At 40.2% G+C, this 17,266-nt stretch overlaps 2 protein-coding genes across 2 annotated transcripts; both read left to right on the top strand.

Annotated features, from left to right (window-relative positions):
• Positions 1-2,786: 2,786 nt before the first annotated feature.
• LOC110864605 ((-)-germacrene D synthase) lies at positions 2,787-10,666 on the top strand. The gene is made up of 7 exons (XM_035974210.1): positions 2,787-2,969; positions 5,648-5,921; positions 5,995-6,382; positions 6,474-9,542; positions 9,657-9,795; positions 9,889-10,128; positions 10,203-10,666. Exons 1-4 carry the CDS (start codon positions 2,883-2,885, stop codon positions 6,649-6,651), a joined length of 927 nt encoding a protein of 308 aa, XP_035830103.1. The 5' UTR covers positions 2,787-2,882; the 3' UTR covers positions 6,652-9,542; positions 9,657-9,795; positions 9,889-10,128; positions 10,203-10,666.
• On the top strand, positions 9,058-10,493 carry LOC118489896 (beta-caryophyllene synthase-like). The gene is made up of 5 exons (XM_035987297.1): positions 9,058-9,067; positions 9,479-9,542; positions 9,657-9,795; positions 9,889-10,128; positions 10,203-10,493. The coding sequence occupies exons 1-5, from the start codon at positions 9,058-9,060 to the stop codon at positions 10,491-10,493; spliced, it is 744 nt and encodes a 247-aa protein (XP_035843190.1).
• Positions 10,667-17,266: the final 6,600 nt, after the last annotated feature.

Raw genomic sequence — 17,266 nt, 5'->3', positions numbered from 1 at the left:
GTACAAATTTTCTGTAAGTGCAGCCCTTGATGGGTAATTGTGTTTTATCAGTTTTGATAAACAAAGTCAAAAAGAATTCAAAGGTCACTTAGGAGTCCGAATTTGTTATGTTGTAAAGGAGTATGAATATGATATAAATTCGGACCTCCTGGTTACTTTATGTTATCCGAATTTATTAGGGTTCCTTATATGTAGTGTCCGAATTTGTTAGGTTACAAATTCGGACTAGGCCTTGTAAATTCGAACTAGTATCTTTGTCAGTACTGTGTTCGAGTTTGTTGAGTTTGTTGCCCTAGCCTCTATATATGTGTGTATAGATTAGGTTACAAGAATGAACTCTCACAAACTCATGCAATCCTTCAACAGTGTGTTATGATGACTGTGTCGTAATGACTAATGAGTAGCGGTGTAAATGAAAACGAGTCGAGCCAAATCTGAGCTCGTATATGCTAAAGCTTAATTCGTTTAACTTTGAGAGAGTTTAGGCTCGAGCTCAGCTCATTTAAAGTTTTACTTTAAAACTGTGTCCGACCTTAGCTGGCAATGTTCGGGAGAGTAAATCTTGTTCAAATAAAATTAAATTGTGTAAAACATAGTCACTTTTAATTACATCAAAATCAGTGTTCTTTAAATGTAATCGGTTGGTTAAATATTTGATGCTGATAAAATTCCAAATACATACTAAAATTAAAAATCGGTTAAATATTTCATTTCAAAAAACAAGAATATCAGTTGCGTAGAGTGAAATATGTAATGTTGTTAGTTGTTGGCTACCTCAGTTCGAGGTGGCCCGTTGTTTCTTAATAAAGTATACTTTAAAAAAATACTATTTAATTATTTATTTTTTCTCTAAACACATTATTCCATATTTTAGAATCTTTATTCATTTTCCCGAAAATGTTAAAAATTCCTTTCCCGTCTCACAATTCCCATGTGCATTGTGCAAGCTTTCCTAGTTTTTCTACCTGATCCAATTTTTTCCCTCATAAATTTCATTTCGTTTCAAAATTTTCATTTCACACTATATTTCCGGCCTCCAAACCCCTCCATGAATATCATCTACTATATTCAGTTTTAGTTCTCTTTTATTCTGATCCCTTCCACTCTGTACTCTGGTGTCCAGGCCATTTTATGAACCATCGATAACCAAAATTCTGTAGTAGTTTCAACATTGAAATAATTTCATAGCAAAAAACGATCAATTATTATAGAATGGTTGAGGATACTAAAGTAGATAATGTGCTTTCAAATAAGTGTCATTACCCTTTTGCCACAACAATCATTTATCAAGTTAAATCACCAATTCTATAATACGTAAAATATTATTTTAAAAGCTCAAAACTACTTGATTTCAAACGAGTATGAACCGGTTATTAAATGACACGTTTGACCCAAACCAATATTAGCCATTAGCCCTAGCAGCTGCTGTTTCTGATCCCAAGGTGATTCCTGTATACAATATTTTTAACCAGATCAATAGCAACAAGGATATTCTTCTTAGTCTTGATCATGACTACCAACAACTTGTATTTTAGGAAAGTCCATCTCATTCTAGTTCATTTCCTACCTGAATTAAATATCCAGCTCACTCTTCATTTTATTACACAAGTTATAGTTCCAATCCCATATGAACACTTGACAAGTATTAACTTCTTTCAGCCTATTACATCTTCAGAAGCCACTCAAAACTCTATAGACAGAGAAAGATATACCATTGTTACAAGGAACTTTGTGTCTAGATGGCCGATGGTACACGATCGACCCAACAAATCAAGAACACATGAACACGGTTCAAAGGAAAATAAACTTTAAACATAAAACAAAACCCTAAAATACACAACTAGTGTATCTAGCAACAAACAACTAACAATCCAAAATAACATTGTTATCATTAACCAGCAATAGCAGACAAGGCATAACATCATAAGCATATTCTTAGATCGACAGAAAGGCACCAATTCAAAACCCTAATTAAACCAAAGCAATTACAGAGCCAAAAATATGTATACTATTGAAATTGATGTCACACAAGTAACCATGCAACTGATTTAGAAATGTTTTAGATGCAGCACATCGATTCATAGAATCATTCGCATCAAGCAATTTCAAAGGTAACAACTATATTTCCAAATCCATCGACTTTCATGAACGGTTAGATCCCATACTTGGTGAGCACATATACACAGTTGTATAATTTATCACTTTCCACTTCTATCTATAATTCATTATTCCGCGATACGTTAAGAATGAAGGTGCAACAAGCAATCTAAACAATGAAAACACACAATAAAATCAAATGCATAGTTTCTTCTAATTAACCCTTCTATCTTAACTCATCACAACATGCTTGTTTCTTCAGTAGTTCCATAACTATGAGTGCTACACTCGGTAATTATCACAATATCCATCACCAATACACATCAAATAGTTAGATAAAGAAATTGATACGTTTTCTCAAAGGAATTCATGAATGTGATACGTGGCCAAATCAGAAACAAATAATTAGCATCCGAAATTAGCCCACTAAGAGTTCTAAGGTTTCAAATATGAACATGTGATTCATTACGGACAAAAATTGCAATCTCATAAAATTGAAAAAACGCCAAAAAAACACATGAGTGGCTTAGAATACATACAACAAATTCTAATAAAAGGTTTTAAAAACTATTAAATTTCCTCCATTTTTTTAAATTATGACGTTGAATTATGATGTTCATATATTTTTGTAATAATAGGTTTTTTGCATTAATTATATATTCATTTTTCAAATCTGTTCTTTTCGGATTTAGTCTTTAAATATCTTGAACCACATGGTTTTTTCTCCGTCTTTATATATAGGCTATAGCCATTATCTATACAAAACCCAAAATATACTTTAAAACATGGAAGTTAAACAGGAGGTTGTTCGCCCCCAATCGACCTTTCATCCAAGTATCTGGGGAGATCAGTTTCTGGTCTATGAGGAGGAGGTATGACCCCTATAGCAAAATCTGTTAGATTATAAACTTAATTATGTATGTTTATTATGTATTTTAGGATGTTTTAGTTTATTAAGTAATTAATTATCGAACCGAGATGACGAATTGGTGGCACCGTTTCATATAGCGGTTATTCCCGCCAATTCCTACAACCGTCATCCTCATAGGTATATATATGTATTAACCGACAACATTCCTGGTTACTAAGACAATTTCATTTCCTTTTGAATTGTCCAAAACTGTTTCTCCTTTCGTTCCCATATTCCACTCTGTTTTGTGTGTGTAATCATAACACAATGAAAACCAATTCTTCGAACACCGGTAATGCTTCCGCTGATATGAAACCGGATGTCCAACATAGTGGTATCAGAGCCACGGTGGGAAATCGAAGAAAATCGGTAGATATTATACGATTCCGGGTGCAACCGGATGAAGAATTCCGGGCACAACAGGATGAAGAACAAAACAGAGGATACGGAGACGAAAGACGAAGGAGGATGCGATTGGAACAAGACGTTGTTCCAACAATGAATTACGTTTGCAAGAAGAACGGTGAAATAGCGAACGGAATCGATAAGGATTCCCAGAAGTTAAAATACGGACAAATAAGTGTCCCAAGTTTCAGCCATGAAAGGGTTGAAGACGGCTATGGTATGGGCCGTAGTATTCTCGATGACGAAGAAGATGAAGACTCGTATGTCTTCGTATGCGATATGCAAGATGATGTTCCGATGACAGGAACCGTCCATGAAGACAAGAATATTATGAAAAGAACCGTTCGCTCGAAGGAAGATGAAACAGGAATGAAAGACAAACAAAAACGTAATGCAGGGTATAAGATTATGTCGACCAACGACCGCTGGGCAGTAGTGGAAAACGATGTGGGTTATGAATATGATATTGGAGAACTGATGAGGACATTGTATGCCATGTATCTGGACATTTTAATCTATTATTACAAGTTCAGGGCTGTGCAAGGAAAAGCGATAGATAAGGAAATGGTGGAACAAGACAAAGGTTCATCGGATCTCTGCCATGAAGAAGGAAAAGGGACGGAGATATTCAAGATGAAGAGGCGATCCATCACTATGCTTTGTTTGCCAGTAATGACTGGGAAGGGATGAAGAAGATGCAGGCAAAACGACCCGGAGTGTCCTCATACATGCTTCTAAACATAATTAAGTTTAGGGGAGTATGTTAGATTATAAACTTAATTATGTATGTTTATTATGTATTTTAGGATGTTTTAGTTTATTACGTAATTAATTATCGAACCGAGATGACGAATTGGTGGCACCGTTGTTTCATATAGCGGTTATTCCCGCCAATTCCTACAACCGTCATCCTCATAGGTATATATATATGTATTAACCGACAACACTCCTGGTTACTAAGACAATTTCATTTCCTTTTGAATTGTCCAAAACTGTTTCTCCTTTCGTTCCCATATTCCACTCTGTTTTGTGTGTGTAATCATAACACAATGAAAACCAATTCTTCGAACACCGGTAATGCTTCCGCTGATATGAAACCGGATGTCCAACAAAATCGAGGCCAGTAGCTATAATTTTTCGAACTTTAGACAATTGTAGGGGTGTAAACGAGCCGGGCCAAGCCCGACTAGGCTCGTCATGTTTTTATGAAACTCGAGCTCGAGTTCGGCTCAGTTCGAGTCTACTTATTTGAGCTCGAGCTCGGCTCGCGAGTTAAATCCAAAGCTCAAGCTCGGATCGGCTTGGCTCGAGCTATTCTGAGAACAACCTCAAACAAGCTAAAAGCTCGGGTCAAGCTCTCTTCAATATCGCTTAAACGAGCCAAAGCCCGGCTTGAGCTCGGCTCGCCAATTTTATTGTCATTATTATTATATTATATATTAAAATAAATTTGTTTGGCCTCGTTTAGGCTTGCAACGAGCTTTGTGTTTTAGGCTCGAGCTCGGGCTCGATAACTAAATGAGCTCTATTAGAGGCTCGGGCTCAGGCTCAGGCTCAGGCTCAGGCTCGGGCTCTTTAAAGCTCGGCTCGTTCGAGCTTTTAACCGAGCGAATAACAAGTAGCTCTCGAGCCTCTGGCTTGTTTACACCACTAGACAACTGTATTTAATCAGTAGATTTCCATGTAAATTTTTTATAAGCAAGAGTAACTTGTCACTGAGCCTCTAGTTACTCTCAGGCTAGAAATTTTGAATATGCATATGCATATGAGTTACACATAAATACAATTGCATGCCCATGGCTGATGGCTGGTCATGGGAATAGTTTATTTCTCCAAGAGTTATTGTCGTGTTGACCTCCAGACCTATACATCACTCTGATGATCAAGATGGAATCCTAACTAACTGTTGTCAGTTTTAAGTTAAATTTATATTAATTAAGAAAAAGAAAAAAATAAATTTTACAACTTTCAGTATTCTTACAATTCAATATAATTATCCGGGAAAGTTCTTACAAGGCCAGTGATGTTCACAGGGGTAGATAAGATCGGGAATTAAGAGAATTATGAATGAATTCAGAGATTCTTTGGTATAAAATGAAAGATTACATGGAGTATTTATGCATAGTAAAAGGGTATCAAACCCTTTGGTGAACCGACTTGTTGGTTCATGTGAGTATGCTTATGATCTAACTTGTAAATTTCACCTTCTCTTTGATTTGCTGCCATTAATTTTAGCAAGAAGAGCAAGCTACAGTAGAGCAAACAATCCAAAGTTTGAAAGATGAAGTGAGGAAACAAATACTGGTAGCATTTGATGATCCCACTAAGCATAATGACTTGTTGAAACTTGTCAATGATATCCAACGCCTCGGCATTGCCTACTGTTTTGATCAAGAGCTCGAGAAAGCCTTGGGCCATATTTATATTATATATGGTGATGACTGGAATGGTGTTAGTGCTTTCCTTTGGTTTCGACTCCTCCGACAAGAAGGATTTTATGTTTCATGCGGTTAGTGAATATAGGTTCAATTTATTAATCACAACGTAAAAGAAGCTAACAATCTATATATGAATGAAATTAGATATTTTCAACAAATACAAGAACAAGGATGGAACTTTTAAGGAATCTTTAACTAATGATGTTGAAGGCCTGCTTGAGTTATATGAGGCGGCATATATGCGGGTGGCAGGCGAAGTTGTACTAGATGATGCTCTTGCTTTTACAAAAGGCCAGCTAGAGAAAATAACAAAGGATCCCCTCCGATGGAATTGTACCCAGATTCTTTCGAGGCACATAGAGGAAGCACTAGAGCGGCCTATATGGAAAAGGTTGCCAAGACTAGAGGCGTTGCGATATATACCTTTCTATGAACAACAAGATGCACATAATGAATCCTTGCTTAGACTTGCAAAGTTGGAATTCAACCGACTTCAATCTTTGCACAAAAGAGAGCTTAGCCAAGTCTCCAAGTGTGTTTATTTTCTCATTCAATTATTCCACTTATTACTACAGATTTGAAATGGTGTTTATTTTATGGTGTTGGTATTATAATTTTTGTAGGTGGTGGAAAGATCTGGAGCCTCAAAAGAATTTGCATTATGTAAGAGACAGATTGCCAGAACTCTACTTCTGGGCTGTGGGAGCCTACTTTGTGTTGGTATCAGAATCGTCGGACACCCAGGACCATTCGGAACGGACCGGGTTGTTATTATATTCACAATCACAATCAATCATATAACAACGATCGCATAACTTCATTGTAACAATAATGAACGAACAGTAATACGAATGATTTGAATGAAAAACTTACTGATCGAAAAACAAACAGAAATACTTGCAGCACTCGATAATAACATAAACTGACTTCGAATACCTTCAACAAATGTCTGTTACAACGCTACGAAATAGAACAATGATGCAGGGTTCTTATAGGTGTGAAACGGTGCCTCTATACGGTCGCGTCTTTTCCTTAAACGGTGTATCCTGAATAACCGTTGCAGCAGTTACAACAAAGAGACACACCGTTTCACCTTTGGGCTTTATAAACCCTTGACCCGTATCATAATTCTATCGGACTGGACTATAAACAAACTGACACGGACATTGTTCTTTGACCCATACTGGACTAAACATAACCTGGACAAACATGGCCTACGGCCCAACCGAAATAAACTAAACATAATAATAAAGTCTGACCCATTAACTAAAATAAACATAACGTAAACGCGGCCCATCAAGAAATACGTGCTTAATTTTCGATCTTCATTCTCCCCCTTAAGCACGAATCTTCTTGACCCGCAACAATCTTCACGCATCTTCGTCATCGGTGACCACGAATGTGATCACCAAGTCCGCATCATCCTCGGTCTTGACCTCCTTGACTTGAGCATTCTTCTTTCCATCTTTCTCTTTTGCTTTTGCATTCTTATCGCCCTTTTGCTTCATATATTCGAAGTACCATTCAAACAACTCGATATAGTGAACATACGAAACCTTCATCTCGAAGCCATCAACCTTCTCGTACCCATACTCGAGTGCAACTTCAGCCCACGAATCATCTTCTAATACCTTTTTAATTCCACCCTTGAGATTCACAATACGGTACAAAAGTAGCAAATTCACATCTCTTCCGTCTAGCAATTTCGGTGGCATCTCTCTTGACTTAACAATACCAAGAAAACTTGGTAAAAACCATATCAAAACATCATCAAAGTTGGCATCATAAAACTTGTCATAACCCGCCAATTCTTCGTGCATTAAAAGCAAATCCAACGGCTCTAAACAACTATCCATAATCAAGCCGTTCTCGATCACGTCATCTTCATCTTGGGAAAGGACCACCGCCCTTTCACGTAACTCTTGCCTAGATTGAAGAGGGTTATCTTTCATCCCCTCGTAGTAGATCATAAAGCAAACTTTATGCTTTTTCGAAAACACAACTTCATCCTTTTTTGTTCCCGATGTTCCTTCGCCGTTCGCCTTCTTTCTTTCTTCACGTTCCTTCTTAAACTCTCCTTCATAGTAATCTTCTATGTACTCTTTAAGTTTCTCCTTCTCCATCCGATAACCGTTATCGACATCAAATTGATCATAAAACCGATTCAAGTAATCCTCTTCTAAATCAACATTTGATTTATCTTCATACACATCAAAGTTCTTGACTTGTGCACCGAACATTCGCTTTAACATACATTTGTCACCCATAGTGACCATCTCGATCCCTTGGAACAAAAGTTGTTCCAAACTAAGAACATTTTTCTCCATCTTCGGTACATAACTTATACACGAGATTGTTTTATCTCTACCATCGACCGGTATTCTCACTTCACCAATGCCATGAACAAACGAAAAATTCTTCTTTTTCTCGTTCGTGATTACCCCGAAATGCCTCTTGAACCGTTTGAACAAACTACGGTTCCCGGTCATGTGTGTCTTGAAACTTGGATCAACGACCCACATTTCGCTAAACAAACCACCGCTCGTACCATCGACTAAGTAATCATCTTCTTCCGGTAACGGGCCTAAATTGATATATCTACTAGGGCAAATGGAGGCTATGTGCCCAAATTGCTTACAAATAAAACATGTCACCCCGGCCTTCCTCGGCCGTCCAACCGGTGCCTTCCCTTTCCGGTTAACTTTCTTTCCAACGCCTTTAGGAACCTTCTTCTTCGCATAATCCTTCCCGGATGACTTCACCGAACGTTTGGTTGGCTTCCCCTGCGCAACTCGTTTCCCACGGTTGCAGCCCCGGCCGCACTTTCCAACGTTCCCAACATCACTACTACTACCGATTTCTACCCCTTTTCCTTTACCGCGAAGACACGCGTTCCCATGACTACAACCCTTTCCGTGTCCGTGTGAACCTTCGGCTCTGATACCAATGTTGGTATCAGAATCGTCGGACACCCAGGACCATTCGGAACGGACCGGGTTGTTATTATATTCACAATCACAATCAATCATATAACAACGATCGCAGAACTTCATTGTAACAATAATGAACGAACAGTAATACGAATGATTTGAATGAAAAACTTACTGATCGAAAAACAAACAGAAATACTTGCAGCACTCGATAATAACATAAACTGACTTCGAATACCTTCAACAAATGTCTGTTACAACGCTACGAAATAGAACAATGATGCAGGGTTCTTATAGGTGTGAAACGGTGCCTCTATACGGTCGCGTCTTTTCCTTAAACGGTGTATCCTGAATAACCGTTGCAGCAGTTACAACAAAGAGACACACCGTTTCACCTTTGGGCTTTATAAACCCTTGACCCGTATCATAATTCTATCGGACTGGACTATAAACAAACTGACATGGACATTGTTCTTTGACCCATACTGGACTAAACATAACCTGGACAAACATGGCCTACGGCCCAACCGAAATAAACTAAACATAATAATAAAGTCTGACCCATTAACTAAAATAAACATAACGTAAACGCGGCCCATCAAGAAATACGTGCTTAACTTTCGATCTTCACTTTGAGCCTCAATATTCCCGTTCTAGAATTTTCTTAACAAAAGTGTTAACAATAGCAACAATTTTAGATGACACTTATGATTGCTACGGAACTTATGAGGAACTTGAGATTTTCAACGAAGCGATTCAAAGGTATGTAAATAAAATATGTACACCAATATGCACTTAACGTCTAACATGTCGAGTCAAACTTTCAATACCACGTTAGTTTATCAAAATCATAGTTTAAGTATACATTTACAATAGGTGGTCAGTTACCTGCATCGATGCACTTCCGGATTACATGAAGTTCGTATACAAAATATTCTTGGATTCATATGGTGAAATGGAGGAAATCATGGCAAGTGAAGGAAAATCATATCAAGTTGAATGTGCAAAAGATTTGGTTAGTTTGAGTCTCTATATGTTTGTAATATTCTTTTATACAGAGAAATAGTTGACTACACTGATTAATTAAATCAGTCACTCTCTTATGCAGATGAAAGAGTTGAGTAGACATTACATGATTGAAGCAAAATGGAAAAATGAAGGGTATGAACCAACATCAGAGGAGCATGAATCAGTTTCATTTGTATCTGCAGGCTACAAAATGCTTATTCCAACAAGTTTTGTGAGCATGGGTGAGAAAGTCATAGAAGAAGCATTCAAATGGGCCCTTAGCTTTCCCCCTCTTATAAAATCTGCATGTGTAATTGCTAGGATTATGGATGACATTGTGGTACGTAAAACTTTGATTTTTATTCTTAAGTAAATGTGATAAGATCAGTGGTAAATTCAAGAACAAAATTGTAGGAAGGGAAAGAAAAGGAGGTTGTGTCCACAGTGGAATGCTACATGAAGGAACATGATGTCAAGGAGGAGTACGTCTATAATTTGTTCAAGGAAAGAGTAGAAGATGCATGGAAATATATGAACCTAGAATTGCTTACACGTAAAGACATTCCTGTGGTCCTCAAAATGCGTGTGATCAACCTGGCACGCGTAATCGAATCACTATATAAATATGATGATTTCTTAAAGAACGTTGGTATAGAACTGCAAGATAATATCAAATGTTGTTTCATAAATGCAATAACCTTATAAATTTAGATTTTTCATAGTTTGTCATGTCTTTAGAGATCATGAAGATATTGGTTCGTCCTTGTGAAGATGGAAAAATATGAACTGAATAAGACCTCAAGTTGTATTTGTGTTAAGTATTAGTGTATTACTTGATGGTCAACTTATATTTAACTTATGGTTTGCATTTAGTCTAATTTTTGTATTTTAATTTAAGGTTTGTATTTAATCTTTGGTATGTACCTCCTGTCTTGCTTCCCGATTGGGCTTCGTTATTCTTGTATTTCGTTCTCATCAAACAAGTCAGGATCTTCGTTAATATTAATGATGGAACGCACATCCGAATCACCGGCATTATATTTATTTTACTCTAAAGTTTTGGACCATTTCACCGATGCAACCTCGTTCGGAACGGGCGTCCACTACCAACACTTTTTACAATATCCAAAGGCATGGCGTGGGGAAACTGTACTTTATATTCGATCGTGTATCTTGCATAACCCATCTTCAAAACTTTGGTGTAACTTGTCCCATTCAGTCGGTTGACGGAGGCGTTGTTGTAAATACCATTAAAATTTGACATCTTGTTATTCATATCTGTGACAACTGTGTTTTGTAATCAATGTTCAAATGTAAAACGATGTTAATTATTAATAAAACAATGTGCTTTGGTGTTATTATATGTGTTTTGGTGTTTTTATGTATGTATTTATGTTTGAAGTTTTTTTTTTCAATTTGATTCGATTCCGATTTTGTCACACCCCCAAAATCCACGTGCGGAGTATCACCGCTTGAGAGCGTGACATGACCAGGATCAAGCCACCAATCATATTGAACATGTAATAAATAGTAATAAATATCCATCAATACGAAAGGTGTTTATCAAACCAACATAATTTAAGTGTAGCGGAAGCATTAATGTGAAAACCCAATCATAAGTATTAATGTATGAAATAACATAAGTAATCACGATCCATTTGCCCACAACGACCTGCTCCTCCTTGTGCAAGCTCCGTAAGTACCTAAGTCCCTGCAAGGCATGCAGCAAATAATCAACAACTAGTTGAGCGAGTTCACAGAAAGTAAATGCGTAACAGTGGGTTCATGAGTATCAGGTGGCTCTACTGGGCCAACATATGTTTCTATAGGTGGGGGCTTCCCATGTTAAGAATCCACTAGACTACTCGTAACCGTATGTGTTCTTCACAACCGAGAACAGTAATACGTACAAGTTTACGCAGGATTTACGTAAGTATCCTTCACAACCGAGGATAGGGTACGTGGGGGTTTACGTAGGTTTTACGTAAGTGCCTGACACAACCGTGGCAGTAGTGAGTATCCGTTCACGCAGGCTTTACGTGAGTATCCTTCACAACCGAGGATAGCGAGTAACTTAGTTATACGTAGGTTTTACGTATGTGTCCTGCACAACCGGGGACGATGGTTTGGTAGTCTAGTAACAGTGTCCGTATGAATCTATTCAACCTTATCCTTATCAATCCCATTCCCAACACCCCGGGAATCCCATGCCTTGGTAGGAGTGTGAACTCACATTGGTTTGCTCGGCAGATACACAATATAAAGGTTCTTGAACTAAAGTGGTCAACCACGTCCTAACAGGGTTACCACACAAGTCAGGTTCGGTTCAATTAATGCACGTATACATTATAGCAAACACGTATGCACGTAAACAGTCAATACGTCATATGTACCACTTATGCGATTCGGATGGTTGGGCCATCAAGCTTGTGCGAGCCCAACCACCTTGTGCGATCTCATGACTGAGCCCAATCCATACCCGGTCCATCAAACAAACAAACAGTTTAACCTATACGGCCCAATAACTAACATACGTATGACATTGTGTGATCCAGCTGGTCTTGTACGATCCAGCTGGGTTGTGCGATCAGGAATGGGCTTGTGCGTCTGGATCTTTGGGTTGTCCGGCCCAACAGTTAAATAAACATATAACTTGTGTGTGGCCCAACACCTTGTGCGATCCACACTAGCTTGTGCGATCCACCAGGTGTTGTGCGATCAGTTTAAATACCCGGATCTTATGCGATCGGTTACAACAATTAACAGTTTCCAAGTATATCGAAATCAATCAACAATTAACCGGTTTCCATGATTATCATCAAATCAATTAACAGTTTCTCTTTCAAGCAATCATCGATCAAATGGGCAATAATCAACCGGTTTTCTCATGAACCCTAATCAAACATTCATGAGCACTAATCTATTCCATACCATCTAATTGAATCAACCCTAGAACTTTACACATAACATACGGGTTCAATTCATATCACAGCCGATTAACACAAGTAAACAGCCGATTACCAAGCATCAATCTATACAACCTAAATCAATACACGACATTTAAGCAAACCAAATAGCAAGAACATCAACAACGATCAAACATCATCAACACGCATGCTAGGCGTAGCAATATCAAATCGGTTTAGTTTAAACACTAGTAATACTCATCCGAATCATACATGGATCATACAATCAAAACATACTAACCGATTAATGGCAGCAAAGGTGATCCGAACAATAGTCTTCGGTTGCCTTATGTTGTTGCCGTCGAGTAGAGGGAGAGATAGGAAGTCTAGGGTTTGTGTGTGTGTGAGAATTGTAACAAGTGAAAGAACAAAACCCCTAGATGGATGCTTGTTTGCGTGCAAAACAAGTGGGCCGAACCCCATTCGGGTGCCCTATGGACCCGCGTACAAGGTGTAAAGCCCAAATGGCTTTGTGCGATCAAGTGTGGGTGTGTTGTTGTGCGACCGGGTTATAACCATACATACATACATTACATACACAAAGTATAACAATCATACTTTCAATTAATCGTTCAAGTTCATATAATCACATTTCGTGCACATACATCATAACATTCATTAACTCAAAGTGTCATATAGGCACGTAACATTACATCAAAGTAAGTCTAAAGTTCGAGTTGTCACATTATCCCCAAATAATTGGAAATTTCGTCCCGAAATTTGGTATGCACTCACTGAGGAAGCTAGGTAAACTGTATTGTTCACTGATTTTCCTGGGGTGTCACATCCTCCCCCCGTTGATCTGGAATTTCGTCCCGAAGTTTCGAAGTAGTAGCTTCAGCCTCAGTAGTGGTTGCATTGGTTTCAAATAACTGGGGATACTTTTCTGTCATCCTATCTTCGCGTTCCCAGGTGTACTCTGGGCCACGTTTGGAGTTCCAACGTACTCGAACAAGAGGGATTCTCTTGTTTTTGAGGACCTTCACATCCCGGTCCGTGATTTCTACTGGCTCCTCGACGAACTGCAACCGCTCGTCGATAGTGAGTTCCTTAAAAGGAATGATGAGGGTTTCATCTGATAGGCACTTCTTTAGGTTCGACACATGAAATACATTGTGAACTGCCCCGAGTTCAGCTGGTAGGTTCAACTTGTAGGCTACTTTGCCGATTTTCTCAATGATCTCGAATGGTCCGACATACCGCGGATTTAGTTTGCCCCGTTTGCCAAAACGAACCACACCCTTCCAGGGTGAGACTTTTAATAAAACCCGGTCCCCGACCTGAAACTCCAATGGCTTTCTACGCTTGTCCGCGTAGGCTTTCTGACGGTCGCGTGCTGTCGCCATGCGTTGTCGTATCTGTGTTATCTTTTCCGTGGCGTCCACTACAGTCTCTGGACCCGTAATCTGACTATCCCCCACCTCTGCCCAACAGAGAGGTGACCGGCATTTACGTCCGTACAATGCCTCGAATGGAGCGGCTTGAATGCTGGTGTGATAACTGTTATTATATGAGAATTCCACCAAAGGGAGGTGCTTTTCCCAGCCGTTGCCGAAATCGATAACGCATGCCCTAAGCATGTCTTCAAGTGTTTGAATCGTTCGCTCAGACTGCCCATCCGTCTGAGGATGATATGCTGTGCTCATGTCTAATCGTGAGCCGAAGGATTTATGCATCGCTTGCCAAAGTTCTGACGTGAATCGTGCATCGCGATCCGAAATGATGGAGGTGGGCACTCCGTGCCTCGAAACAACTTCTTTAAGATAAACGACTGCGAGAGTGGAGAACTTATCCGTTTCCTTTATAGCTAGGAAGTGTGCAGACTTGGTGAGTCGATCCACGATCACCCATATGGTATCATTCCCACGCTGGGATCTAGGTAGGCCTGTAACGAAATCCATGGAAATTTCTTCCCATTTCCATTGAGGTATCTTAGGCTGCTGAAGTAGACCCGCTGGTTTCTGGTATTCAACCTTGACTCTCACACAGGTCAAGCATTTTCCAACGTATGTAGCGATGTGGGCCTTCATGCTAGGCCACCAATAAGTAGTCCTGATATCGTGGTACATTTTATCCGACCCTGGGTGTACCGAGTAGCGAGACTTGTGTGCTTCGTCCATCACAAGTTCGCGTAGACCGCCATAAAGTGGGACCCAAATATGCCCCATTACATAGTAGGCGCCGTCTGCCTTCTGTTCCATTCGTTGTCGTGAGCCGCGTAAGGCTTCAGCTTTGACATTTTCGGGTTTCAATGCTTCTACCTGAGCATTTCGTATCTGTGTCGGAAGACTAGACTGAATCGTAAGCTGTAGCGCTCGCACGCACCGTGGTAAGGTGTCTTTCCGACTAAGGGCATCAGCCACAACGTTGGCTTTGCCTGGATGGTACTTGATAGCGCATTCGTAATCGTTCAATAATTCAACCCATCGCCGTTGACGCATGTTCAAATCCTTCTGCTTAAGGATATGCTCGAGACTCCTGTGATCGGTGTAAATCGTGCACCTGGTACCGTACAGGTAGTGTCGCCATATCTTAAGCGCGAAAACAACAGCTCCCAGCTCTAAATCGTGCGTCGTGTAGTTCCGTTCATGAATCTTAAGTTGGCGTGAAGCGTAAGCAATAACCTTGTCGCGCTGCATTAACACACATCCAAGTCCCCGAATGGATGCATCACAATAAACCACGAAGTCATCTGTGCCCTCTGGTAAAGAGAGGATAGGTGCACTGCAAAGTTTATCCTTTAGGTGCTGAAAAGCAGTTTCCTGGGGATCTCCCCAACGGTAGGTGACACCCTTCTGTGTCAGTAGTGTAAGCGGCTGAGCAATCTTTGAAAAGTCTTTAATAAACCGTCTGTAGTAACCCGCCAAACCCAAGAATTGGCGTATTTCCGTTGGCGTACGTGGTGCAGGCCAGTTTCTGATTGAGTCTACCTTGGATGGATCGACATGGATCCCATCCTTGTTTACTACGTGGCCTAAGAAGTGGACTTCACGAAGCCAGAAGTCGCATTTCGAAAACTTAGCGTACAGCTGTTTCTTCCGTAGGAGTTCCAAAATAAGGCGTAAGTGCTGCTCGTGCTCCTCCCGACTCTTGGAGTAGATCAGAATGTCGTCGATGAAGACAATGACGAACTTGTCAAGATAGGGTTTGCACACCCTGTTCATAAGGTCCATAAATACAGCAGGCGCGTTCGTTAACCCGAACGGCATGACGAGAAACTCGTAGTGGCTGTAGCGAGTTCTGAATGCTGTCTTGGAGACGTCCTCATCCCGGACTCTCAGCTGATGATAACCTGACCTCAGGTCTATCTTCGAATAGTAACACGACCCTTGCAACTGGTCGAATAAGTCATCGATGCGCGGAAGAGGATAACGGTTCTTCACCGTCACCTTGTTGAGTTCACGGTAGTCGATGCACATCCTGAACGTACCGTCCTTCTTTTTCACAAAAAGTACTGGAGCTCCCCATGGCGAAGAGCTTGGACGAATGAAGCCCTTTTCCAAGAGCTCTTGTAGCTGCTTTGACAATTCTTCCAATTCTGATGGAGCTAGACGATATGGTGCGCGAGCTATGGGTGCTGCTCCTGGAGCAAGCTCGATTTGAAATTCGACCTGACGGTGAGGCGGTAAGCCAGGTAAGTCTTCAGGAAACACCTGAGGGTAGTCGCGAACGATTGGAATATCCTCCAATTTCTTTTCCTTTGCTGATGCGTCTGTAACGAGTGCCATAATGACAGTGTGCCCCTTTCGTAAGCATTTCTGAGCCTTCAAGAAAGAGATGATGCCAACCACAGCACCACTCTTGTCGCCTTGAACTTCAAGAGGTTCTTGACCAGAACGAGGAATGTGAATTATCTTCTCACTGCATAAGATTTCTGCCTGGTGTTGGGATAGCCAATCCATCCCAATCACGACGTCGAAGCTACCCAATACTATGGGAATGAGATCGATAGAGAAGGCTTGACCAGCTAGGATAAGATTACAACCCTGAACTACGTGCGTGGCTTCTAGATTTTTACCGTTAGCTAACTCTACTACATGTTTGGTGGGTAAAAGTGTTGGTGCACGTTTTAGCAGTTGACATTATCACAGACATATAGCTTGTATCCGCACCCGAATCAAACAAAACAGTAACGTAAATATTGTCGAGGAGAAACTTACCCATAACTACGTTGGGATCGTTCACTGCGTCGCCTCGACCTAGTACGAATGCACGACCCCTTGCCTCGTTGCCGTTGTTGTTTCCCCCGTTGTTGTTGCCATTACCCTGATTGTTGTTATTGTTGTTGTTGTTCTGGTTCCTGTTTAACTGAGGGCAGTGCCTTTTGAAGTGACCTTCTGCCCCACACTGAAAACATACTTTGTTGCCCTGCTGCTGATTCTGCTGTGCTGGTGGCTGCTGCTGGTTCTGGTTCGCAGGACGTGGGCTTCTACAATCCTTAGCCTCATGACCCATCTTGAGGCATCTTTGACAGCGACCCTTGTTACACTGGCCACCGTGGTGTCTACCGCA

This window comes from Helianthus annuus, chromosome 1, assembly GCF_002127325.2.
Source record: "Helianthus annuus cultivar XRQ/B chromosome 1, HanXRQr2.0-SUNRISE, whole genome shotgun sequence".
Lineage (NCBI taxonomy): Eukaryota > Viridiplantae > Streptophyta > Magnoliopsida > Asterales > Asteraceae > Helianthus > Helianthus annuus.
This window is presented reverse-complemented; position numbering and strand designations above follow the sequence as displayed.